This window comes from Phragmites australis, chromosome 2, assembly GCF_958298935.1.
Source record: "Phragmites australis chromosome 2, lpPhrAust1.1, whole genome shotgun sequence".
Classification (NCBI taxonomy): domain Eukaryota; kingdom Viridiplantae; phylum Streptophyta; class Magnoliopsida; order Poales; family Poaceae; genus Phragmites; species Phragmites australis.
Genome location: NC_084922.1, coordinates 33,829,487 through 33,855,931, shown reverse-complemented (window position 1 = coordinate 33,855,931; position 26,445 = coordinate 33,829,487). Strand labels below are relative to the sequence as shown.

The window sequence follows — 26,445 nt, the reverse complement described above, 5'->3', positions numbered from 1 at the left end:
ATAAGAAAGAGTAGTCTTCAAAAGTTGGCCATTCAATTGGCCGAGTTGCTGGACCGTCAAGATGTAGGCCACCTTGAGGCTGAGTGAATCTGATGCGTAATTTGGACGTATGCTTGTATGGACTTGATCAATATGTGTTTTGTACTCTATTAGGGTATGTTTAATTAAATACCTTGCTTTCATGCTCCCATTTCTGTTCCTTATATGATTTGGTTGTGACATTGCTATGTTGCTATTGTAAACATGCTACATGACATGGATGTCAATCAATGGTTGTTCATTTCTCTTTTCATTGCTAATTCAACAGCGTTTTCTCCGATCTATTAATTAAGCAACAAAAGAAATTGTTGCAATGCTATTTCAGAAGTAAAGTTTTGTTATAACTTAATGTGATTAAACATAACCTATCTATTTGGGTGGAGAACCATTTTGTCTGTGTTTTGTCAAAAGTACGTGATATAGACTTAAGATATGAGCACTTATGATGAACGTCACTTGTTGCTGATTCATGAATAATAAGTACAATAGATATAGTTAGAGACATAATAAACATGTTACAGAAGATTTAGACCTATTACCTTTTATGCTAGTTAATATTTTTTGATGTATCCGCTAGCTGTCATATATGCTAATGTCGATGTTGTGACAAATTTTTGAATAGATGGAATTTTTATGTAGGAGTGGTACGTACAAAATCAAGTCACCGCCCACGGACGTGCCCCGATACAAGGCCTCTCCTTTGATCAGGATTCAGTCTCGTATAGTGCTCAGGAGCGAAGATCGAGTGCATACCTCAACCTGAATCAACCTGACGTTGATGCTCTGCAGGGTCCGATCACTGATTATGTGCTCTCGTCTTCGAACATAGTTGTTGCGTCTGATGGTTAGTCGTCCGAAGGACCGAGTGTGGCCGAGGTCCCAACAAGATGCTTGAGGGATGTTTTGTCATCACGGATGTTGATTCAGCTGAAAAGCCCATAAAACCTCTACACGTACTCGGGCCATTCAAGATAGCATGTGAGTGTCTCATAAGGGACCATGTCGCAATCACTTACAGACAAGTGGGCAGTTCCCAATAGCAACAAGGATTTCATGTGGGGCAAGTTGTCGTATAAGTTCGAGTACACTGAAGGATGTAACATGGCCCCAACGAAGCCATAATGGCCTGAATTTTTAAGAACTATAAGGGTAAATTGTACTGAGATTATCACTTAAAGTGTCAAACACTGGACTGAGATGATTATCCATTTTTGGAAGAATTTCATGGAATACAAGGATTCAGAGGAAGCAAAAAAGACAAGTGAAGCAAACCAGGTGTAGGGATCGGTAACATCCTAAGAGGGGGGGTGAATTAGGACACTTAGAATCTATTCGACTCCAAAAACTATACAAGATAAACCTATATCAAATTCTATCTAAATGTGCTCTAGGTTTATCCAGTGTGTCTACTCTACCGATAAAAAAATGCTTGCAGCCTATCTAGGAAGGTAAATTGCAAGTATGTAAATCTGAAAATATAAATAAGGTAGAGAGAGCAAACTCTACATAAGGATTTTTATCCTGTCGTATCGATGGTTTGAATGTCACCCTTAATCCTTGTTGGAGCTCCACCATGGATATGCTCCCGGTTAGTACCCGGTCATGGCCCTTGATCCACCTAGGCCTCAAGTAGGTTGAGCCACCAAGGTAAGGCATCACCACAAGCCTCTCTTCCGGTCACCTGCCGTTGTGATCACTTCAGAGCTTGAGCCACTACGACAAGGGTCTTTGAGTCCTCATACATATGTCTTGCCACCGCTCTACACAAAGTCCTAGAATCAACAAGCTTGAACAACTCTAACTCCGTAAGTCACCAAGACTCCAAGGCACTGGCGTACCACCCGGTACAAGTTAGGATCACTCCTTGATCCAGTCTTTAGGCAGCAAACACCTAGCAACATTGTTTTCAAGACTATAAGCACTAATCACTCACTAATCGTGTATTTAATTGCCTTGGATGATCACATTAAACACTATTGTATCTTAGATGTCTTCTCAGGTGTCTCTACGTTTCTTTGTACTCTAACTTACTCAAATGATCGAGTGGAGGGGTATTTATATCTTCAACTCCATAGACTAGCCGTTGCCCCAACGCTCACAGAAACTGTGAATACCGGATGTTCCGGCATCAATAGTGGTAGACTCACTGGAACATTTGGTGTGTGCAACCTAGAAAACTAGTCGTTAGAACCCCCACTCAAAGTCTCTGTGAACATCGGACATTCCGATGTACCTTCAATTCCATCGTCGTTCGACATGTTGTCTTGAGCCTCACTGAGCCACTTCATGCTTCTCTGTGTAAAATACTCTAGTGTAAGCCTCCGGTGTATACAACATATATCACTGGATTATCCGGTGAGGTCAATTTATCTGGGTCTTCTTCAATTCAACAAAACTTTGTCCTGGCTTCGGTGGCTTCTTCATGTATTGCATCCATAGGCCTACTAAAGCATATACTTAACGCAAATGTTAGTCTCATTGACCATGTTGTCATTAATCACCAAAATCACATACATGCCCTAATATAAATGCTACAATCTCCCTAGGGGAATGTTTCCTACAACCTCCCTTTGCATCGGTCCGGTGTATAAACAATTTGAATTGCCACACTTTCAGTCACGAGCATGCTTCTGTCCATTTGCATCGGTTGTAGAATTTCCGCATTCAGGGATGTGTGATATGGAATGGTGTGCTGGGGATAGTTGGAAATTATTATTGATTACATGAGATGGTTCTAGTTACATTTATGTTCAAGTTGTTGGTTACAGGGTAGAAAGGCACTTTTAATTAAGTATAAAAGCTCACATGTGTATATCAAGTTGTATTTCGCTTATGAAATTTACTTAACCATATGGCCGATTCCTTTGTAATACCTCAATGCATTCTCTTTGGAGTTGGACTATTATATGAACCCATTATAGATTAAATCTTGCGAGTACCTTCGTACTCACACTACTTTTTCAGGTTCTACCGGTGAGGGGAGCTCATGTTTGGCTATTTCACGCCCGCCGATATAGGTGGCGGGAATAAGTAGTGAAAACTACTCGCGTGGTGTGCTTTTGGGTGGAGCCTAAGAGTATATAGCTTCACCTAGCTTTTGGAGTTGATAGGTGTTACATTTCTGCTGTGTAGTTTCTTTAGTCTTTTGTTGTAAATAGTTGAATGCTCAAGAACTTATAATATAATTTAATTACTCGCTCTTTCTTAAGCTTTGTTATGATGCTATATGTTGAAAAAGCAAATGTTCTGATCTTAGGCCCAAAACACATGTCAGGACTACCGGGATGATATTCTGGTTAATTATCGCTATCATGATTAAGCAAATAATCGTCCTGATGATTAATTGGAATAATATTTGACGGTTCCTCACAATCGACCTATGCAAAAGCTTCTCCCCCTTTGTCATCCTTCATATATCTTGCACTTGCTTTGATCATCACCACCACATAAGAAACCAGCAAAGGAGACACCAAATTAGTGATGCCTCCTCAACATGCATCACTAATGATAAGGTCATCAGTGACAGTCGTCCTAAACCAGTCATTAATGACGGGTCGAGTTGTGACCCGTCACTAATGACTAATGATAAGGTCATTAGTGATAGATCGTATTAGGCCAGTCATTAGTGATGGGTTAACTTGTAATCCGTCACTAATGACCAATTTCAGTCACTAATGATAGTATTCACAAATATTTTTATTTTTATTTTATTTTTCTATTATTTTTTCTCACCTCAGCAGCACTACAATAGAAATCATTGTACATTTTTGCTCAAATTTGATGTAAGGTGTGGCGGCTATGGACACAAACGCGCGTTCCAAAAACGATACAGAAACTTTCAGGGGTGACAACTTAATCTTCCAAGCCGTTTTTTGCCTAAAAAATTCTTCGAACCCAACAAAAGGGGGTAGAAACGGATGTAACTTTTTTTTAGATGTCTGTAGAGTCAAAAAAACGTCGAAATCGGAGTCCATATGCAAAAGTTATGCTCGTTTTACCGAATGCGCTCCAGATCACCTATCAAATTATAACCCTCAACGAAATTTGGCAAAATTAGTCATTAGTGATGGGTCATGGTTATAATGTGTCACTAATGACCTTCGGCAAAGAATGTTAAAAGGATAAAATACCTGGTTTCTATCATAACTACGTGATAGCAGATGTGGTAAGTTGGCTACACACTCGAGGAGGAGGTCACGGGTTCGATTTTCACGGAATACTAACTTGAAAACAATGTGAAAAAAGCGTGGCTTGTGGGGCATATGTGATGGGCCTACGTTGGGATGGCTCGGGTGAAAAAATATTTTTGACTTTTTTGTGTTCAAAAAACACGAAAAATATTCATCGGTCATTAATGACGGGTCAAGATTACAACCTGTCATTAATGTTCAGTCAAACAGGTCATGGTTACGACCCGTCACTAATGACTAAACATTAGTGATGTGATAAGAGTGACGGGTACGAGACCCGTCACTAATATCAGTTATCACCCGTCACTAATGATTTTTTTTCACGTAGTGCACAATTCTCCCCCTTTATCAACAATCTCTCAAAAAGGCTATAAACAAATATTGAACTCAAGGAAAAAATATTAGAGCACATGGGAGAGAGCTTCATTAATCATGATCCAATAAAATGATACCAATTATAGAAATACCACTTTAAGGGATCCAATTTAAAAGATATGTTGATATCAATCGAGATGAAAACACATGGATCATAATTCATGAAACTCACATAATATAGTCTAAACTCCCCCTATATGTATGCATACATATGGTGAGAAGCAAACATATGCGCAACTAGATAATATGTCAAGATAGAAAGTTTAAGCCATATTATACATGGAGATAGCTTAAATGAACAAAAGATTTAACAAAGATACCAATTTAAGCATTTAAGCATTGCATACCTCCGAAGACTTATCGATTACTCTATAAGACTACAAAAGATATCACTTAAAACATATGTTAGTCTCAAAATCACAAATATAAGTTATACTCCCCCTAAATGTGATCGGTAACGTCCTAAGAGTGAGGGTGAATTAGGACACTTAGAATATATTCGGCTCCAAAAATTATACAAGATAAACCTATATCCAATTCTATCTAAATGTACTCTACGTTTATCTAGTATATCTACTCTACCGATCAAAAGAGATCGTAACCTATCTAAGAAGCAAAATTGCAAGTATGTAAATATGGAAACATAAATAAGGTAGAGAGAGCAAACTCGGTACAAAGATTTTTATCTCGTGGTATCAATGGTATGAATACCACCCATAGTCCATGTTAGAGTTACATCAAGAATATTCACTCGGTCAGCACCCGCTCATGGCCCTTGAGCCCCCTAGGCCTCAAGTAGGCTGAGCCACCAAGCCACCATGCAAGACCTCACCACAAGACTCTCTTTTGGTCACTTGACACCATCACTTTGGAGCTTGAGGCACTAAGGAAAGTGTCTCCGTGTCCCTGGACACGTGTCTTACCACCGCTCAACACCAAATTGTAGGGTCAACAAGCTTGAGCAACTTCGACTCAAGTTACTGGCGAGTCAACAAGACTCCAAAGCGCCAATGTACCACCCGGTACAAGCTAGAATCACTCCTTGATCCACTATCTAGGTAGCAATCACATAGCAACACTCTCTCTATGCCAATAAGCACTAATCACTCACTAATCGTATGCTTAATTGCCTTGAATGATCACATTAAGAAATATGGTGGCTTGGATGTCTTCTCAAGTGTCTCTAAGTTTCTTTTGACTCCATCTACTCAAATGATCGAGTGGAGGGGTATTTATGATCTCAACCCCACAGACTAAATGTTGCCCCAACGACTCATAGAACCTGTGAACACTGGATGTTCTGGTGTTAACAATGGTACACTCACCGGAACATCTGGTGTGTACAGCCTAGAAAATTAGCCGTTGGAACCTAGAAAACTAGCCCTTGGAACCCCCACTCAAAGTCTTTTTGGACAACAGACATTTCGTACCATCAATTCCATCGCTGGACCATCCGGCGTGTTGTCTTGAGCCTGATAGAGCCACTTCATGCTTCTCTGTGTAAAATACTCCAGTGTAAGCCTCCAGTATACACAACATACATCACCGAACCATCTAGTGAGGTTATTTTCTCTAGGTCTTATCCAATTCAACCAAACTTTATCCCGGCTTCAGTGGCTTCTTCATATATTGCATCCATGAGACCTACTAAAACATATACTTGACACACATGTTAGTCTCAATGACTATATTGTCATTAATCATCAAAATTGCATATATGCCCTAATTAAATGATACAATCCCCCTAGGGGCATGTTTCCTATACAATGCCAACTCCCAGAAGAACTTATACCCGTACAAAACTGGCTCGCATGGATGCGTTAGGAAACTTGACCGGTCGCATATGCGGTAAGGTTTTGAGGCCTTGGAATGTCTGATTCGAACAAAATGCCGACACTTACAAGAAACGAAGAAAAGAAAATATTTTAGAAATGGTGGCCATGCTAAAAGAAGAACTTGCAGATGAGAGACGAATGACAGATGCCAAAATAGAAGCAGCTATACAGCAAGCCAGGCAGTAAGAAAGGCAGGAGTTGTTAGCTATCATAGATGATACTTTGGTGCTGAGCCCTGGTAGTCCCCAGAGCAACTGCACATCCACGGGGCTTCCAAAAGAAGCCTTTATCTGTCACCCCATGGACGACATCACAGAAAGCACACCATGCAAGCTTGTTATGCTAGTCTTGGGTGTTCCCACCATGGTAGCTAGGGTTCTGGTTGAGCAATTGGTGGAAGAGACCCTCTTCAGCTATTGTACGATATCACAGGGATACGCTAGGGTACACGTGGATAGCGTAGTATATAAGTACCACAAAAGCAAGCTGACTTACCTTGGAGAGGTAGGGGAAATGAGGCTCTAAAAAAACATAGGCCAATATGTCATGTGGCGCAAGCATGACATATTATTTGGCAAAGACACAGACGAGTCTAGGTTTAGTCTAGAGTCATCGGACGCACCCAGAGGATCTTCGCCTCCTCCGTCATCGCCTCCACAGCCACCCAGAAGCTCTCCACCTCCTCCGCTACTGCCTCCACAACCACACAGAAGATATTCACCTCCACAGCCACCTCCACAGCCACCAAGAAGATCACTAACCCCTTCACTGACACCGCCTATCCCGCCGCAGAAGCCAGTAGCACCTATACAAGCTTAGAAGTCGTTGTCATCTCAGAAATTGACTTCGTCACAACAACGAGCAGTAGCTAAGAAGCGGCAGTCAACATCTTCTCTGCCTTATGATTTAACTAATGAGGAAACCAGAAGGAAAGTGAGTGCCGATGTCACTGCACATTTCAAACGTACTGAGCTAGAGAAGAGTGCTATCGATCCAGCAACGATCGCCAAGTTTCTTCAAACTTTGACAAGACCTGTGAACCCACTACTAAAATCTAACTACGCGCGCATCATGGGTAAGAAACAATTGAGGAAGGTGTCGATTGAGAGGGTAAAAAAACAAAGAGCGCTAGAACAACAGGAAGAATTAGAAAGAAATTTTCTAATTGATGCTGGAATGATAAAAGAAGCACTTTATGACGAGTCCAAGATTGAAAAGACACAAACTAAATGGCAATTTAAGCTTGGCAAACCACTGGTCGAGTCGCTGTCGAAGCTAACAACCCAAATGTGGAGATTCCATGTCTGGTACTTGGAACAGTTGAAGGCCGGTAGAGAGATGTTCGTGTTCCAATATAGGCATTGTGATTTTCTCCACGGGGACAATGATGTCTAGATTCATTTCGATGAAATGTATCAACTCTACCACCAAGACGCCCTCGGCGTTCAACTTATTAGTTTGTGGACTCTATAAGTGTCTTACATGCATAATTCACAATATAAATTCTTGTATCATTAGATTGAATGTCTTAACTTCTTTTGTATGTAGAATGGAGATACATACATGCGGTCAAAAGGACAGCACTAAAGTAGGATTCCTCGACCCAATGAAAATAAACGAGACAATGGTCGCCACCCTACAACAGGCAACCGAAGATTATGCACTTGAATTTATTCAAATGTACCAATTATAGAAATACATACTTTTACCTTACAACTTTGGGTACGTGTTTTCCTCCATATTTGTACTACTATTTTTTAGCATCACGATGTTAGGACTTAGGACTAATTACCTACGGTGATATATGTGCAGATTTCACTGGGTCATCTTTGTCATTCAGATTGACTATAGCAGTATCGTTGTCCTCGACAGGAAAAGAAATCCAATAGCCAAATACTAACCCATCATAGACTTTCATTTCATTAACACTTTAGTAAACTTTAAATTGATTGAATCTAAGTCTAATTACGGTCAATACTCACACACGTAAAAGGTGTACATGCGCTACATCAAGAGGAAAGGACGTCACTTTCCATTCCGGAAGGAATGAAAAATCGTAACAGACTTTCCTTGTACGCTTCAAGCCTAAGGCAACAATTTATGTGGCTACTATGTATGTGAATTTATGCATGGATGGACCGAAAATAATTATAGTACCATTACCAAAGCTGAGATTAGTGGTATACATATTGATGATTAATTTTTAGTTCCTACTCATATTCAAATAGATTGATTTCTTCAATTCTGGTAATTATAGGACCTCAAGCTAGAAACAGGTATCCTCATGCCGTAGAGAATCAACGCAATTTAGGAACAACTATGCGGGTTCATCAATAACTAAGTCATTCCGGAGTTCGGGTGGTATCATGTTTCCAAATGGTGTTGTTCACAAGCCATCCCTTCAATTAGCCCGTGGAGTTAGTTACCTGATTCTTCTCAAGGCAAAAACCATTGTTCGGGGTCTTCGGTCAACAAAAATAATTGAATGACATCGCTTCTACCCTTTTGTTACATACTTCTGTTAATTATAACTTTTGTTGCAAACTTGTATTAGTTATGATCACTAGTCAATTACATGTGAAATAACATGGTTATGTATGCATGAATCAGATGAGATGTGAATGAATTATTTATGTGTGTGATATTACATGGGTTGAGATAATTATATGTACATGTGAAACTTGAATGCACATTTATCTTTTTGTATGTGACATTATTTATGCTGTTATCGGCAATAGCTAGATTTTATAAGGAGGGGAGGGGCCATCAGTGGCGGCTCATGAAAAAAAAACTGGCATTGATACAGAGACTATCAGTGTTGGTTTATACCAAAAATCGGCACTGATAGTTGAGTATCAGTGTTGGTTACTTGTTATGAATTGGTACTGATAGTCTTAGTATCAATGCTAGTTTTTTTATGAGCTGATACTGATACTCATTATTGGTGCCGATTAATAAACCGATACTGATAGTCTATGACTATCAGTGTCGAGTAATTAGTATCGATTCAAAAATTGCCACTTATGGCGTTTTTGAGCCGACACTAATGACCATTTCTGTAGTAATGGAGGAAACATAATGTTTGTCGGAGGTTATCGACCCTTCACACAGCACCTCCAATGCTTCCTTGACGCCAACGCCACGGAGCGAGCGATGCAGGAGTCAACGATGCGGGCTGCGCAAGAAGGAGATATCGATGGTGGTGATCTTGATGAGATCATCAACTAGGTCGCGATGAGGTCTTCGACGAAGGAGCCCCCAAGCCTCCGATGGTGAAAAAAGTGTGATCGTCTTTTCCATCGACAACAGCTAGATCACCTTTGCGTCCCACGGAGGGTCACTCGGCATCGTTGCTACCAATCAATAGCTCCAGCAAGGTCTTTGCCTCAGCCACTCTCCCTGGCCTTTATGCTGGTTGGTGGCCAGTTCCTGAGGCGGTCAGTTATCGCCCCAAGTAGGAGCAAAAGAGGTTCCTCGACTTATTCGAGGGAAAGTAGGGTTCTATGTATTTCTAAACTCTTGGAGGTGGTGGATCTTTACTATTTGCAAGAGCTAGGTGAATCTTTTTTGTCACTTTGCGCTAGCCAAGCAAGTCAGAAAGAGACATATGTAATAGGATAGTCAATTTGATCAAAATGTAATCGACTTACCTTTAACTTACCTTATCTATGAATGAAACTGTCAAAGTTGATCTATGTTCCACGAGTTTTCAAGTTCTTTACTGTTTGGAGTAGTTAGTCATACTGATCTAGGTCGAGAGACTTCGACTATTATGTAGGGTGCTTCTCACTTAGGTGATAACTTATTGTGTCTAGCCTATTTCTGCACCTTTCGTAGAACAAGGTCCCTAACATTGAGTTTCCTGGGCTGGATTTTCTAACTATGATATCTACACAACGCTTGTTGATACTTAGCTGCTCGTATGGACGCTCGATCACGGTGCTCCTCGAGTAGATTGATATCATCTTGTCCCTTTTCCAAGTAACTTTCTACTTGTGGCTACCCAAACTGTAGTTTAGTCGGAAACATTGCTTCTGCTTTGCAGACTAAAAAGAAAGGAGTTCCACTGGTGGCCCTGTTAGTCGAGGTACAAACGACCCATAATACCTAGGGAAGTTCCTTCACCCAGCATTTCAAGTAAGCTTTTAGCATGTCGAACACTCGAGTTTTGATGACCTGTAAGACTATACCATTGATACACTCAACCTGACCGTTACTTTGAGGTTGCGCTACTGAAGTGAAATAAGTTTTGATGCCGAATTCTTCACAGAATGCAATAAAAGTTCTGCTTCTGAACTAGCTACCATTGTATGTAATTATCCGATGCAGAATGCCATATCGAGTAATTATGCTACTCATGAACTTCTTAACCGCTTCTGCAGTTATCTTTCCTGCGGGTTCGGCCTCGATCCACTTAGTGAATGTGTTGATAGCCATGAATAGAAATTTGAAACCACATTGAGCCCTTGGGAACGCTCCCAGGATATCCATGCCCCAGACGGAGAAATGCTAAGAAAGAAGAATTATTTGCAGAGCTTAGGCCAATCGAGTGTTTGCTTTCCAAAAAATTGGCAGCTTTCGCACTTTCTGACCAGCTCGGAAGCATCTTAGAGGGCAATCGGCCAATAGAATCCTTTGCGAAAAACCTTTCTAACCAAGGTGCAATAAGACGCATGATTACCACATGAGTCTCCATGGATATTGAGCAATATCTTATTACCCTCTTTCTGAGTGACGCACTTCATCAAAATTTTGTTACTCTCCTTTTAGGTTGGATCTAAACTAATCTAGGGTTAAAATCGTCGAGTCTCTTCGATTGCTAGAATCTTGTTGTCGCTTGCATCGAGTTGTGTATGCCTAGATTGTTCTCCTGGGGATTTGGGTCCCCACCTTATATAGAGGTCCTAGCGCTGCTATGTATCCAACCGTAATCGATATGGAGTCTTTTGTCTTGCGGCCAAGACAAGGCAACTGAATTCAACCTAGATACTAATCGTACACGAGTCGGTTAACTCGATCGAGATCTTCTAAGTATATACTTTCAAAATCCTCGAGTATACCAGATCACGAAGATTCGAGCCCACAATATCCAGAATTGTTAAAAATGTATATGATATACCATATTCGTATACAATGTACTCCTTATACATATATACTTGCAGTTAGATATTTGACACATCAGTTGTTGGGGAATTTTCTGGATCCTCTCAATCTAGGTGTAAGGCAATAGGTGCCGGTGCATCAAGCAATTTTTTTCTATAACGTAGGGTGGTTTTGAGTTGTAGATCTGGATTGAGACTGGGTGTTGCTTTGTGCACTGCAAGTTACAACCTTTTCTCCTTTCTTTCTTGACTCCTTTTCTTTTGTAATGGCTTGGTGCATCTGCAGATGCCGCAACACTAATTCATATTGAAATAAAGCTTCTTCCATCTAAAAAATACACAGCCACATAAGTGTAAAGATTGGATGCACACGGGCCTTAACCCCCTCCTCGTGGAGGCCCAGGGCATTCGGCCCGGAGCTGGCCGCTGGACTCGTGTCGTAACCCCGAGTTCTGTTGGTGGATGACGTGGCGGGGAGTTTGAGTCGGTGCCTCCTCGTACTCGAGCCTGAGTCGAATTCGGCCATTTTGGGAAGGAGATCGGAGCGGACGCGCCGGGGGAGATCTGAATTGGACCCGGCGTGTTCTCTCACTGCCCGAATCGGACTCGAACTCCGTGAAGCAGCACGCGCATGGCCAGTTGCCCGCTCGATATATAGCGCGGCGGCGGGGCAGGGCGACGCCTCTCGTCATTCGATTCCGCACCAATTCGCGAAACGAATTTACGATGGCGCCGTGCTTCTCCGGCTCCAAGCGCTCTCTCGCGATGGTCGTCTGCGACCCCGCCGCCGCCAACAAGCGTGCGCGGCAGGACGAGGCCACCACTTCGTCGTCGCCGAACGCCGGCGCTCTTTTCCCGCACGCGGCATTGGTACCACCGCCATTCGGCGACTTCGAGCCCATCAACGCCGTCCCGCTCTCCGCCGCCCCGCCCCTGCTCCCGCCGCTCCAGCCGCTGCCGGCCGTCGCCAGAGAAGAGCCACCGTGCCTGCGCAAGCATTTCCTCGTAGCGCTGGGGCTCCGCGCCGACCTGCCGGTGCACTTCATCGACGAGAAGCTCGTTACGAGCACCGACCTGGACGCGCACCAGAACCGGTTCCGCCTCCCGAGCGACGGCGTCATGCGCCGCCTCCGCGCGATCCTGACCCCCACCGAGCTCCACTCCGCCAACCTCCTCCACGACCCAGTCCCGAAGCCGAGGCCACCGAAGCAACAGCTGGAGGAACGGCAGAACGGCGGCGCCGCCGCCGAGGGCAAGAAGATCAAGAAACCCAAGAACAAGGGGAAGGTGCACGGAGGGCTGCGCGTGAACCTTGTGGACCTCGCCGCCGGTGCCAAGAAGCTGCAGCTGTCGCGGTGGGACAGCAGCCGCGGCACCATCGTCAAGGGGGAAGGGTACCTCGACTTCATCCGCCGATGCAGCTTCAAGGAGAGGGACGTCGTCGAGATCTGGGCCTTCCTGCAGCGCGGGTTCCGCCTCTTCGGCGCGAACATGTGCGATGAGAGCCTTCTTCATGTGCTCATCGTGAAGAAGAATCAGCAGCAACCGCAGTGCCGCTACTGCGCCATCTCACACCAGCAGTGAATCGATGCATCGAGAGTTTGTGAGCGCGCAGGATCCTATTAGATAGCTGATTTTTTTTTTCCAACATACGATTCTTTTTGCAGAGGTAACATACGAAATTCGCTTGTTAATGCACGCTAGTATAATTTTCAGGAACTGTGGCTTTGCGCATGAATCTTTCATCTTTGTCATGTTGATCGGCAAACATGATTGCGACTTAGAAAAATTACACTATGTACTTCGGCAATTTACCATGTAGATTGCTCAAGTGAAAGCAAGCTAGTAATTTGACTTCAATGCGGCCCTTCAATTCAGATTAGAAGCGGTCGGCAGAATCTATCTTTTTTTTAACCTTCTGTTTTGCGAACTCAATCTTTGTGAAACTGAATCTGGATTGATTGTTCAAGGGTTAAGTATCATATTGGGGTTGATTTAGATGAAGAAAACAAAATTCCTACATGGCTGTCAAAAGTTGTTCAAACTTCATTCTATGACGTCAGCTTCCGCAAAGCAAATTGTTTTGATTAAGTATCAAATTGGATTGAACGGAACAGAAACCGTCGATATGTCCGAGTGGTTAAGGAGACAGACTCGAAATCTGTTGGGCTCTGCCTGCGCAGGTTCGAATCCTGCTGTCGACGTCTTTTTCCCGATCTTTTTTTTTTAGCTTCTGCCCAGTGCTGATTGCGTGGAGAAGCAGGACTCGTGCTTCCGCTCATGGCGGCTGCCTGCACGTACCGCTTCCGCCTCCGGGAACTGCCGTCGCGGACCACGTCCCCTCTCGAGCCTGAGCGCTGGCGGCGCCGGCATGCTGCGAGCACCGTGGTTTTTGCCACCACACCGGCGTCGATCGCAGCTAACGCCACGCGCGGTCCGTCCCGCCTCGCACGACATTTGCGCCGCGGCAGCCAGCCACAGCAACAGGACTGACAAGCGATCACAGCTGGTGAACCGTATGGTATCCTGGACTCACCGTTCACCATCGGCGACGTGCCCGCCGGCCACCAACGGAGACGGTGGGTGCGATAGCACGAAATACTAGCACTACATTGTAAAATCGTTCCCAGTGAACCACGTGTTTTTTGGGGGTTCGTCTTGGCAGCAATGGACTCTTTACTCTTGAACAAATTTTTTAGATAAAGGAACACAGTTCAGACCTTTTGCATACTTCCATGCATATGACCAATTTTTCATTATTATATAGTCTCAACATGAATAATAGGTAAAAATGAAAGGTAAAAGGAAATATAATTAAGATACATAAAAATTATACGTATATCCTATAGCTAAGCGGAGACTCATTCTTAACAAATATTTACATGATCACCACCTCCAAATCTTGCTATGTCTTCAAAATATCGTCCATTTGATCCTCCGTTTGTAACAACTTCTAGAAACACAACCAATATGTTCGCTAAAATTTGTCTGCATTAAATATGTATTACGATTATGATTAAATATAATATCATTTCGGTAAAGCTATATTGACCAATATATGGTAGCTACCCCCACTAAAATATTTTTCTTTGTTCTCGCTCCTTTTTCTCTTAGCCAACTACCCATAATATGACTCGTACTGCTAGGTTTTTTAATACTTAAGACAATAGAAATAATCTGCCATAAGGTTCTAGCAAAGTGGCATTCGAAAAAAAGGTGATTAATGGTTTCATTATGGTTGAAAAACAACACTTCATGTTTCCATCCCACTTTTTTTTGTTAGATTATCCTTAGTCAAAAGAACACCTTTGCCTAAATACCATAAGAAAATATTAATTTTAAGTGGAATCTTGAGCTTCCACAAATATTTGACAGTGATAATGATGGGTCAAGATATCATTTGGTTATATATGGATTGAACTGAGAATAGTCCCTGCACATGCAAGTCCCATCTAAAGATATCCTGCTTGTTACATAAGTGTACAGAAGCTATTTCTGACACCATACGCTACCAAACAATTAGTTTATCACCGATAATCGGTCTGTGGAAGGAAATGTTAAGGGTAAAGATCGCATAACATCCGTTATTGTAGCTTGTTTCCTTCGCACCATATTATACAATATTGGATATTGCACACAAAGTGGATTATTACCCACACATTTATCATTCCAGAATCTAACACCTATTTTTTTTACTTAGAAGGAACCCCATTTGAGAAAATCATTTTTGACTTTTTGACTTTCATGAGGTCAGATCAGAAATGAGAATCACCTAGTTTTCCTTTCACTTGGGTGAGTGTTTTACCGTCGAGATATTTATTTCTGATCATTCTTTGTCAGACTCCGTCCTTATTAAGTAACAGGAAAAGCCACTTACTAAGGAGGTATATATTCTTGACATAGCGATTAATAATGCTAAGGCCTCCCTGGTCTTTTGGCTGACATAGAATAATCCATCTTGTTAGTCTATATTTTTTTTATTATCCCCTTGCCAAAAGAATTTAGATCTAAGCTGATCCAATCTTTTAAGCACACCTTGGGGAATCTAAAAAAAAAACATTATGAATATAGGAAGACAACTTAAGACTGAGTTTATGAGCACTAATCGACCTCCTACAGACATAAATTTCCCCTTCCAGCTACTCAATTTCTTCTCAAACATTTCTTCAATCCCTTTCTAATTACTATTCCTTAACACAATAAGGATTCTGCCACTTGTCACATTCAGACCCTACAACATACGCCCAATTCTTAACTATAGCGTTTCCTTTCTCTCTTCCGGACAGGTCCAAACGGCCTTTGCCAATTGCATCAAGCTATAGGGCAAGCATAGCGATTTTGGCATCCACATCTCCTCTCATCTTTCAACGTTGCCGCAATGGTTGAGGAACATCCTCAAGGGCGTGTTCAACCTACTCGAGGCGTAGTCTGCCGTGGTGGCAGTGAGGATGACATAAATAAATGGTAGTTGATGTTGTTTTAAAAGATGTTTAAGCAATGTTGTGGATACAAGTCCAGACGAGTAAGTGGGGACCTCCGGTCCAGATATCTTAATGCACAAATAGCCATGATGTGGGATTGCTACAAAGCTATTGACTATTACTTTACCAAATATTGTGTTATATTGGTATGGCAAGTCCACCATATATGTTTTCCATGCAAGCCTCGACACCTTTGCCGAATGTCACTGGAAGTGTTATCTTTCCCAATGCATGGATTGGTTTTCCTCAAAGCCTAACAAAGGTGTCTTAGCAGTTTGCAGTTGGGTGTGTGGAAGTCCTATGCGATCGAAGGCTTCCGTGAAGATGAGGTGAATGGAGCTTCCTCCATCAATCAAGATTCGACTTAGTTCGGACATGGAGATGTTAGTTGTGATTACAAATGCATCGGTATATGGATAATCCAAGGCACGCATGTCATCGGGGGAGAAGGTTATCAAAACATGAGACTATCAGGATTGTGTATAAGGTGGGTTTGTGGCCACATGATTGACACACCATACATACTCTTTGCACTATCGTTTGGAGCTAAACTCTTGGTTCGGGCCCCCATTGATGGCTAGCATGGCATTATGAGCTCCGCTCACATGGTGCAGTTGGGGAGGACCTTCGGGCGGCCTATCTGGCGGAGGTGGTGGTAAAGCTTCGATTTTGGGTAGTGCTAGTGGGTGGGGTATGTAGGGTGGGTGTTTGGGGTGTGTGTGTGTGTGTGTGTGTGTGTGTGTGTGTGTGTGTGTGTGTGTGTGTGTGTGTGTGTGTGTGTGTGTGTGTGTGTGTGTGTGTGTGTGTGTGTGTGTGTGTGTGTGTGTGTGTGTGTGTGTGTGTGAAGGCCATGTTTGGTTGAAGGCATGTGACAAAGGTGGGTGTAGGATTAGATGTGGATTTTGCTACTATCATGGTTGGCGGTGATGACTGGTGTGATGCATTATGCGACCTTATTTAAAAGATGAAAGATGTAGACTTTCTTCGTACGGAATAATATGTGGACTTTCTTCAAGCCAACAACATCGCAGGCACCACATGCCAACGGATCCAAACTAGAGTAGAGCGGCCAAGGCAGCAAATCTTCAGGTAATCGAGTGGAGGGAGGTGGAGGACAAAGATGAAAGTGGAGCTTCTTCGGGTGGATAAGAGAGGAGATGAGCACTCCGTCTTAACAAGCTGGGGATGTTGCCGCCATTCCGCACCTGCTGCTTGTGCACGACCGCATCGTGCCCAGCTAGGGCGAAGGGCAGGCGTGCAGCCGACACCACCCTGCTGCTCCTGAGCTCCAAACCCTTCACGTGAAGGGGATAAGGACAAATGCCCACCAAGCCGGTTGGGCTTCTTGGCCATTGACCTAGAAGCGGCCCAGTTGGTCGCTAGCTTTCTAGCCTATTTTTCTTTTCCATTTTTTGATTTATTTTTTGGAATTTGACTCCATTCAAAATTGACTTCAACTCAAATTCAAATTTGAGGGGGAACCATTTAAATCCCAACAGTTGCCTTCATGCGTCGCACCGCATGGCTTGAGGTGTGAGAGCTTGGCTATCAACAGCGCATCTTTAGGGGGACCCTACTCCCACAGGAACACAAGTGAAAATAAGGGGTGAAGGAGGAGTAAGAAGAAGAAAACGAGAAAGAGGAGGGGATGAGTGAGAAGAGGAGAGCCCCTTTATATTGGCTTTGTGTTTGCAGCCATTGGCTATGTCAGCCTGCGCATGGTCATCATCTACCTGGCCTCAAGCGGCATGGTTTTGTGTGTGGTGAAGATGATTCGTGGCAAGATGGTGAGAAGGTCCCTGGAAAGTGAATTTTGACACCCTCTCGCGTATGTCTTCTGTAAGACATGCTTCAAATTTGGAATGCGTAGATCCTCACCGAAGTTACCTGGATACGAGTGAGGGTGTCGGAGTTTGACTTGAGTATGAGTATTCGATTCAGAAAATAAAATTTAGATACACCAAATGCCACTTGAAATCTAATATGAGTGTCAGAATCTGACACAAATGTGAATATATCCAACTCGTCAAAATTTTGACTTAGGTGTCCACGTAACTCCTCTCCGATACCACATGCTTGTAAGTTGGAACTTGAAAGTTCGAAAAATGTGATTCATAATTTATATACATGCACAATAATGTAATAAAATCAAAACTATTTTTTGGGGGGAAATTCAGCTTAATAGTGTAAGCCACAAAACAAGGTCAGATTTTCGAAGTCCAACGACCTGCTTTTTTTTCTCTCGAAGAACCGGTCCAACCAGCTGGCCTGTTGGACTCCAGCATATTCGCCACACTCGCTGCGTTCACACACGGGTGACGCATCCAAAGCCTCCGACAGTCCAACTACCGACAACCACCAATTGAGGCCACAATCAAGGTCGCATTCATTCGCGTTCCCCGCACCGCATTGTTTCCAGATCCTTCACCTCATCCGGGCTTGCGAGGGTATCCATGGCTTCGATCGGCGTGGGCGACACCCTCCCCGACGGCCAGCTCGGGTGGTTCGACGAGAACGACCAGCTGCAGCAGGTCTCGGTTCACGTCCTCGCCGCCGGCAAGAAGGTCATCCTCTTCGGCGTCCCCGGTGCCTTCACCCCCACCTGCAGGTCGCCCCCTTCCCCACGCTCCCGTCCCATCGTTTTCTCCCCCCCCCCCCTCCCACTTCCTCGGAGATCCCTTACTTTTGTGACACGTGATTTCGTTTTCTGGGGGAGAATGCTGATGGGCTTTTGGCTGACCCTGTGTTTCAGGGGATAATCTCTTAAATTTTAGGTCTTTTTGGCTGAGGGGGTTACTCTTGATTCTTTTATGATTTTGTTCGAATTCGGATTGAATCCTAGCGATTTAGTATTAAATTCCCACGGTTTAACAGATCGAGAACACGAAAGATTACGTTTTTATTCGTGTTTTTCTTTTCGAGGAAATTGGTGGGCTTCAAGATCCACCCTACTAGTAGTTATTGTGCTGATTGGAATCGAAGTAGTAGTTCTGGTGCTAATGGGAATCAGAGAACATTTTCGCTATATAGCCTGGGCATGCGGCCATCCGCCATGCTAAGCCATACGCTAGGGTCCCTATGACGACGTGCTCCGGCAGCTACAAGCGGGCGCTTGCGATGGTTATCTACGATCCGGCAGCAGCACAACAGCAAACCGAGCTGGGGCCGCCAGCTAACCCATCGGCGGAGGCCTGCGCTGTGCTGTGGTCCCGTATGAGGTGCCCCCAATCGATGTCTTGCCCCTAAACGGCGTCCCGGTGGCCGCTGTCACGCACCAGCTGTAGGCGGTGGCCGGCAGAGGAGCCCCCATGCTTGCGCACGCATTTCCCCTCTTGACGCTGAAACTCCGGGTTGACCTGCCAGTGCACTTCATTGGTGAGAAGGTCATGACAAGCTCCGACCTCGCCAGGCAGCAGAACCGGTTTGAGTAGTGTGCCCAGACTCCGCAAGATCCTGACACCTGAGGACCTTGACTCTGCTTACCTGCTCCATGAGATAGCCCTGAGGCCAAGGCCACCGAAGCGACAACCAGAACCAGACAATGGCGCTGCTGAGGAGGAACATGGTAAGAGGAAGCAAAGGAAAGGCAGGGTGCACAGTGGGCTGCACATGAACAGGAGCTGCAGCTGTCATGGTGGGATGGAAACGAAGGCACGATCATCAAGGGGAAGGGGTACATTGACTTCATCCGACGATGCTTCTTCAAGAAGAAAGATGTCGTTGAGATCTGGGCCTTAAGCAGCACTCTTTTAACCTCTTTGGGGAGGCCGTGTCTGATGAAAGCCTCCTGCATGTACTGATCGTTAAGAAAGATCAGCAACCGCAGTGTGCCTACTGCCCCTTTGCACAATGAATCGATTGTGAAGCTGTAGGCATGTCCTCCTTGAATTGTCTTTTTAACAGAGAGAATTGAATATTGTTGCTACACGCTAGTATATTTTTCAGGCATTGTAGTTTCCCACATGTCTACTTAATTTTATCTAGTTAATATACAACCATGATTTCCATTTAATGCAAGTCATGGTATGTACTTTGAGGTTTGGTCAGTTATGACCGGAACATTTAACTGGAAGTCAGTTAATGCTTGTTCTTAGTATAAACTTGTCACCTGCATGAATTTGATAATTTGAATGACGAATAGCTGAAATGAAAAATAGTGAAGGTAATTCGACACACTCAAGCCTAGAGTTTTGTTTTTCTGGTATCTCTTCATAATTGTTAATTTTGTGAAAGGCTGAAGTACTCAGGCTGTGTCTATTCTGTGCATTTTTTTTCTATGTTTGTAGCAATCAGCACGTGCCAGGCTTCATTACACAGGCTGAGCAGCTCAAAGCTAAGGGTGTAGATGAGATCTTGCTTATCAGCGGTAGGTTTCCGCCATACCTTTGCCTCTCTTTATTTTGGAAAGCAGTTATTTTCGTAAAAAAGTTTCATTGACAATATTTTGAGCTGAACATGAAACAATGTGCACAATTATATTATTCTTCCAGATAGTGTGGCTTTTTAATGTTCTCTGCTCTGTTGTAACTTTACACAATGTTGTCAAGTTTTTGTGTGCTTCTCCGAATGCTGTTTAAAATTTGAAGAACAAGCAAAATGCCAAGTGATGCATAAATTTTCATTCTGGCGGAAAGAGTACACCAGGATGTTTCTTTTATAATGATTTGCTATGGTACATCAGCATTATTATGCAAATCCTGTAAACAATTGTTGCTGGGAGACTAGAATGTTATTTTGGTGATATTAAATATTGTACATCTATTCTATGCTTATTGTACCTACTATGTTGTTATACAGATTGAGTACCACTTCATGCTCTATGTTGTGCTTACAACCTTTGTTGAGAGTAGCAGGGTCCGAATACTACTTAATTTGCTATATTCTGATTTGCAGTTAATGACCCCTTTGTCATGAAGGCATGGGCAAATACATACCCTGAGAACAAACATGTGAAGTTCCTTGCTGATGGAGTGGGAACATACACCAAGGCACTCGGTCTCGAGCTCGATCTTACAGAGAAAGGACTGGGCGTTCGCTCAAGGCGGTTTGCTCTCCTGGCTGACAACCTCAAGGTCACTGTTGCAAACATCGAGGAAGGTGGCCAGTTCACAATTTCCGGTGCTGAGGAGATCCTTAAGGCGCTGTAGGAGTTTCAGCTCTTCGAAATCGCGTCAATGTCATCACATCTATCTAGTTTGAACTTATCCGCCAAACTGCATGTGCAAATAACTTGTTGATGGACAAGATCTAGGGCCATGTATTTGTGAAACCCTTTCAGGCTATTGTCACTGTTGGGTCACGTACAATTTCATATCGTTGTGCTATTGCCTTTGGTTTCTCTCCTCGAAAAGGTTCATCTTTTTTGCAGTGAGACTTGTGAGTTTATGAGTAAAAGGTGTTTATTTGTGTTATGGGGCTGATACGATTAGAGTGATAGTAGTGTCATTCTCTTTGCGCACCTCAGAATCGTCATTCTGCGCATGTGCTGAAATATGCAAGTGGATCGCCATAGCAGATATTTCTAGTTTTGTGTTCACTATGCAACATATACTAGTACCAAGTTACCAACCCTGTTCAAAATTCGAACCGTGGAATATTATGCAGCTTGGCTGAGATTAGTAAATTGGACAGGAAGGCATGCTTTCTCTCCGCCAACACCCCACATCCCGTGGCCATTTGTATATTAATTTGAGCTATTTACAGGTCTTCTCTTAATTGGGAGGCACAATTTTAGCACGACCATGCATGCAACTGTTAATTTCACAGCGCAGCTACCTCTGAGAAAAGCTTCTCAATCCACCCGCCATGTTCTCGATTTTTTGTATGTGCAGAAACTTCTTTGTTGCGACACGTGGAACCTTCTTCAGCTTTGCTAAACTGGAGTCTGCACCCTCAGAATGCTTCGTACTGTCCTCAAGATCTTGATCTTGCCACTGCACGGAATTGTTATGCGCCATCTCGGCTTCTTCATCCTTTGCATCAAGAACAAGAGAGTCTGGGATGTCCATTAGACTAGGCCTTCTCCTTGATTTTGTGCGCTTTGGATCTTGAGCAATGGCGTCGGCGTGAAGCACATCTTCGATCCGAGACATAACTGCAAAGGCCAAGCTCTCAAGAATCCTGGAGTAGCTCTCCAAGATGGCATACCCAACATCCTGAAACAAAAGTAATACATTCAGGGACACGAGTAATAAAGCACTGTAGCAATCCGAAAAAGTAGCTTACAAATGTGGCTCTCGTTGTACCTTGTTGTACTGAATCTTGCTTATGTCAAGCGATGATTGAGGAATGGCAGGGAACCTGTGCTTGAGGATGAGCAGGACGGTTTGTGCTCGCTCTTCGAACTGCTCTCGCTTCTCCAAGCTGACGCCGGGGCCCCACGATAGCTTGTTGCAGATCTTCCTCTTCCAGATGAAGACAGAGGCCTCGATTCGGTCCTTGAGATCGACAATCTTGTGCTCTGTTGACAGATCTACAGAATTTAGGAGCTCGTTGGGATCGAAAAGATCATCTGTTATAACTTTGTATATCGAATCTCCGAGACTGGACCTTCCATTCTGCAAAATGAGTACTGATGAATTAGCCTTGGAACATTTTTCAGGAAAATACGGTAATGAATTTCAGAAGAGATTCAATTCACCATAAAGCAATCAGTCATCAGGTTCTGAATAAAAGGATGTCAAAATTCAGAGAGCAATTCAGACCAAACTAAAATTGTACTAGTCCGCACATAAATTTGCATGAAAACAAAGATAAGGGAAGGGTTTGCTTTTCAGCAGCCTCTTCTTGAAAAGATCTTCTGAATCACCTTGGGCAGAGACTCGATATACTCTTCTGGGATCTTCATCTCTGCGAGAACATCAGCATTGATGGCCATGGCCGCCTTGAGCACTTGCCCAACAAGGTCCTTCTGGTGCTGAAGCCACCTCTTCGACGCTTCCGATAGGCCCTCGGGAGGGACTCTGACCGTCGGCATCCACCACCTGTCGCCCTGCCTCGCCGTGTCCTCCTCGCTCTCATCGGCGTCATTCGACGCGTACCAGAATTCCTGGTCCTCGTCGAAATTGTCAAGATACTCCTGATCCGCCCACACAAAAACAGTACCAGATGAATTCAGATGTCTGCACGTTGGTTCAGTGAGTTCCTACGAAAGATGAACAAAGTATATATTTTGCACAGCCACGCTTACGAGGAGCATTTCGTCGAGTTTTCGCAAGGCGGGGATGTTCATGAGGAGATCCCTGCGCTGCTGGGTGCCCATCACCTGGTTGGCACCAAGGAGGAAATGCAGTATGTTGCAAGTGCAGTTGCAGGAATGCAGGGTAAAAACTGACTGGAATTAGTGGTGTAAGTGTAACAATCATCTCATGGCTGACCTCCATGTTGGTTCCATCCTCGGATACTTGTTGCGAAGGAGCGAATTCGACAATGTGGTCAGTGACCGACAGGAGCCAGTCAATCTCCTTGTTCCATCGCGCTCTCCGTTCTGCCGACATGGGCTCGAGGCGGCGCTGTTCCCCGAATACAGAAGCTGCAAGATTCGTGATGGCATTGGAGAGCGCAAGAGCAGAGGACACCCCTTTGCCCGTGCCGGACATGTCCTCCCCAAGGAGCAGCTTGGCAAACCTCTCCTTCATCAACTCCATGTCTGCAGCCAACCACAACATAGATAGCTAATCCAAGAAATTGTTGGAAAAATAATCTGAACAAAGCTGCCTTCAGGTGAAGAATCGGCAGTGGTGATCACCTGAAGGCAGTCCACTGTCACGGACGATCTTTGACGGCACCAGCGGCATGTCCTGGAGCCAGCCAGGGGTGGCCCGCGAGCCGTGGCTCCTCGACAGCACCCGCTTCTGCACAGGCGGCAGCGGTGCGATGGCCGCCGCGTCCTCGTCCTCGGCCATGCTGCGACGCGAGGAAGACGACGGCGAGGACGAGAATGAGGCACTGGGCGACACGACTCGGCGCCTTCTCAGCAGGAGCCTATCGAGGCTGTGGCCGCGCCGCAGGAACCGCCGTACCATCACAGGATCATGTCAATAACCGTGCGCGCGCGCCCGCGCGGGCGCGCGCCAATGCCGACGCGGGAGCAGGGCGAATCGTTGAGCTAGCTAGCTAGCTTGACGCATGCATATGGCCTGGTGCTCGACGGGGTTGGGTTGGCTGGTGAGGGCACGCAAGGCAGGGCGCCGGCCTGCCTGCCGCCTCGCCGGCTGGAGGAAGGAGAGGCCTTGGATTTGTTTGTTGCTGCGTGCGGTTGTGCGTGCATGGCCAGCCCTCTACGGCCGGCAGAGGCGCACGCGCGAATGGCTGCCTGCGCGCTGTTCGCGTCGCGGTGGGAGGGTACCCGTGGTCATGTTTGGGAGGCAGCCAAAGTTGGAAACCATGCATGCCAAACAGGCAACGCGCCATTGTTAGACTGAACCCAACGGGTTCTCTTCGCGGGGGAGATTCCCGTTGTGAAGGGATTCCCGTTTCCTTCAGTGTTCCAACGATTTCCTTTCACGATTCCCTTCACGACGGGATTCTCAGGGTCATTCCCTTCAGAACGGGATTTCTCTCCTTTCTCTTTACGATTCCCCTCGAAGGAAAGCTGTTGGAGATGAGAGAAAATAAAGAAAATGGAAACGGGAAAGGTAATCGGAAAGGGAATCGGAAAGAAAACGAAATGAAGGAAATATGATTAGTAGTCTTACAGCCAAATATAAGCAGCCTACTATTTTCTCCCCTCGCTCCATAGCTTTATTATTTTCTAGGAGCGTGTTACGGCCAAATACATGGCAAGCGTGTGCAGCTCTGTAACCTACGTTGTCTCATCAGTACAATAAAAAAAAATCAAAAGACCATGCACTGGAGCGACGAGGAATGTTGGCACTGTTTGCAACATGGAGATATTTTGTTGTTCATGTAGAAATTGAACTGTGTTTTGGTGAGATTACAATGTTCCAAATAGACCCTTAGTTCTCGGATTCCACCTACGGTATATGCAGGTTTAGGTGAGTTAAAAGTTGTCGCAAAGGCGGAATATGGTTTCGCCTACCCCCATTGGAAGTCATCTGGAGTTTGAGTTTCCATTTTATTTGCATTTTCCCAATTTTATTTGTTTTATGGAGTGAAACTTTATTTATTTATAGAGTTCGACTTAGTTGGGTTTCCTCTGTTCCATCACAATTCACAGAAAGAGTGTCTAAAAAATACTGGTTTATGGAGTGCAACTTTATTTATTTATGGAGTCTAACTTAGTTGGGTTTCCTCTGTTCCTATGCCGATGCAAGAGCGTTGTATCGTGCCTTGGTCAAACGCTTTCTTCATTGATGAGAGCCGTCTCCGTTGGGCGCTTTTGGCTTACACTGATCGTGCTAGATGGGGCTTTCAAGCTCATGAGCTGGCCAGCATCATCACAGGAAGTCTCAGTGTCCGAGTGGAGGAGTTCAACATCAAAAGCTCCTACCCTGATAACTTTTTGGTGGTTTGCCGTTCGCAGAGCGCACACAACGCCATTCTCGCTGCCAACGGCCTGCCTTTGCCAGGAGAGATCCGTTGGTTCTTTAGACCTTGGACACGTTTAGCCTATGCGTTTGGCAGTGTGCTTGCCTATCGGGTCATCGTATTGTTCATCGGCATTCCTCTGCATGCCTGGTATATCAACATGGTTCAACACCTTCTCGGTCATCACTGCTGGGTCGAGAAGCTTGAGGACGACACAGTCTTAGCAGATCAAGCCAATCTCTCTGCCCTTCGCATTATGGCTTGGTGCGACCTACCAGCGAGCATCCCCAACAATGTCATCATGGAGGTGATGGAACCTTGCATCCCTATTTGCTATGACAACCCTACCATGCAGTAGTTGTTCGGCAACATCCCACCGTACATCATGGAGACGAAAACATTGAGATACTCTATTTCCATCCGGCTTGTAACACTAGCTGAATTTCGCATTCAATCTTCTAGCAGAGATGGATCAACCTCTTCTGATGGAGGGGGAGACGAAGTTGGCGGAGGTCTGGCCGATGGTAGTGGTTTGGGCCGCTCGGGCCTACCTCGAGGGAGGCGGCTGACATTCCTTCCACTGTCTGGCACGACGACTAGGTCGATGGCCAGAACGATCGTCGAACTTGCTACGGGTGTCCGTTGGGCGGCCGGTACCATACCTCTATCCTCAAAAATCATGTGCATCCCATTCGGATCCTTATGCGGTGTTCCTGTCAAGAAGATGCCCCTTCACATGTCTGGTGCCGCGTATCCTAGCGCCGCATTGTTGCCTTTCGATGGGTCATGGACCTGGGCGCATGACCCTGTCATTGCTCCCATACTCACCAGTGACAACACTCCGCCTAGACCCTACGACCCCATGGCAGAGGAGCTCTGGACTTGCGTCAGGTTGGCCAGTCGTAGCGGTAGCAAGCCATTGGCGCCCAGACAC

At 44.7% G+C, this 26,445-nt stretch overlaps 2 protein-coding genes and 1 non-coding gene across 3 annotated transcripts; 2 read left to right on the top strand and 1 right to left on the bottom strand.

Annotated features, from left to right (window-relative positions):
* The first annotated feature begins 13,663 nt into the window (after nt 1-13,663).
* Nucleotides 13,664-13,745, top strand: TRNAS-CGA (transfer RNA serine (anticodon CGA)). Its single transcript has one exon. It is a non-coding gene; the product is annotated as a tRNA-Ser (tRNA).
* Nucleotides 13,746-18,338: 4,593 nt separating this feature from the next.
* LOC133908468 (peroxiredoxin-2C) lies at nt 18,339-21,389 on the top strand. The gene is made up of 3 exons (XM_062350506.1): nt 18,339-18,630; nt 20,309-20,388; nt 20,916-21,389. Exons 1-3 carry the CDS (start codon nt 18,476-18,478, stop codon nt 21,167-21,169), a joined length of 489 nt encoding a protein of 162 aa, XP_062206490.1. The 5' UTR covers nt 18,339-18,475; the 3' UTR covers nt 21,170-21,389.
* A 404-nt stretch (nt 21,390-21,793) lies between these two features.
* Nucleotides 21,794-24,046, bottom strand: LOC133908467 (rop guanine nucleotide exchange factor 12-like). The gene is made up of 6 exons (XM_062350505.1): nt 23,770-24,046; nt 23,399-23,670; nt 23,212-23,286; nt 22,831-23,100; nt 22,268-22,579; nt 21,794-22,177 (listed from the first exon to the last, which is right to left on the bottom strand). The coding sequence occupies exons 1-6, from the start codon at nt 24,044-24,046 to the stop codon at nt 21,794-21,796; spliced, it is 1,590 nt and encodes a 529-aa protein (XP_062206489.1).
* Nucleotides 24,047-26,445: the final 2,399 nt, after the last annotated feature.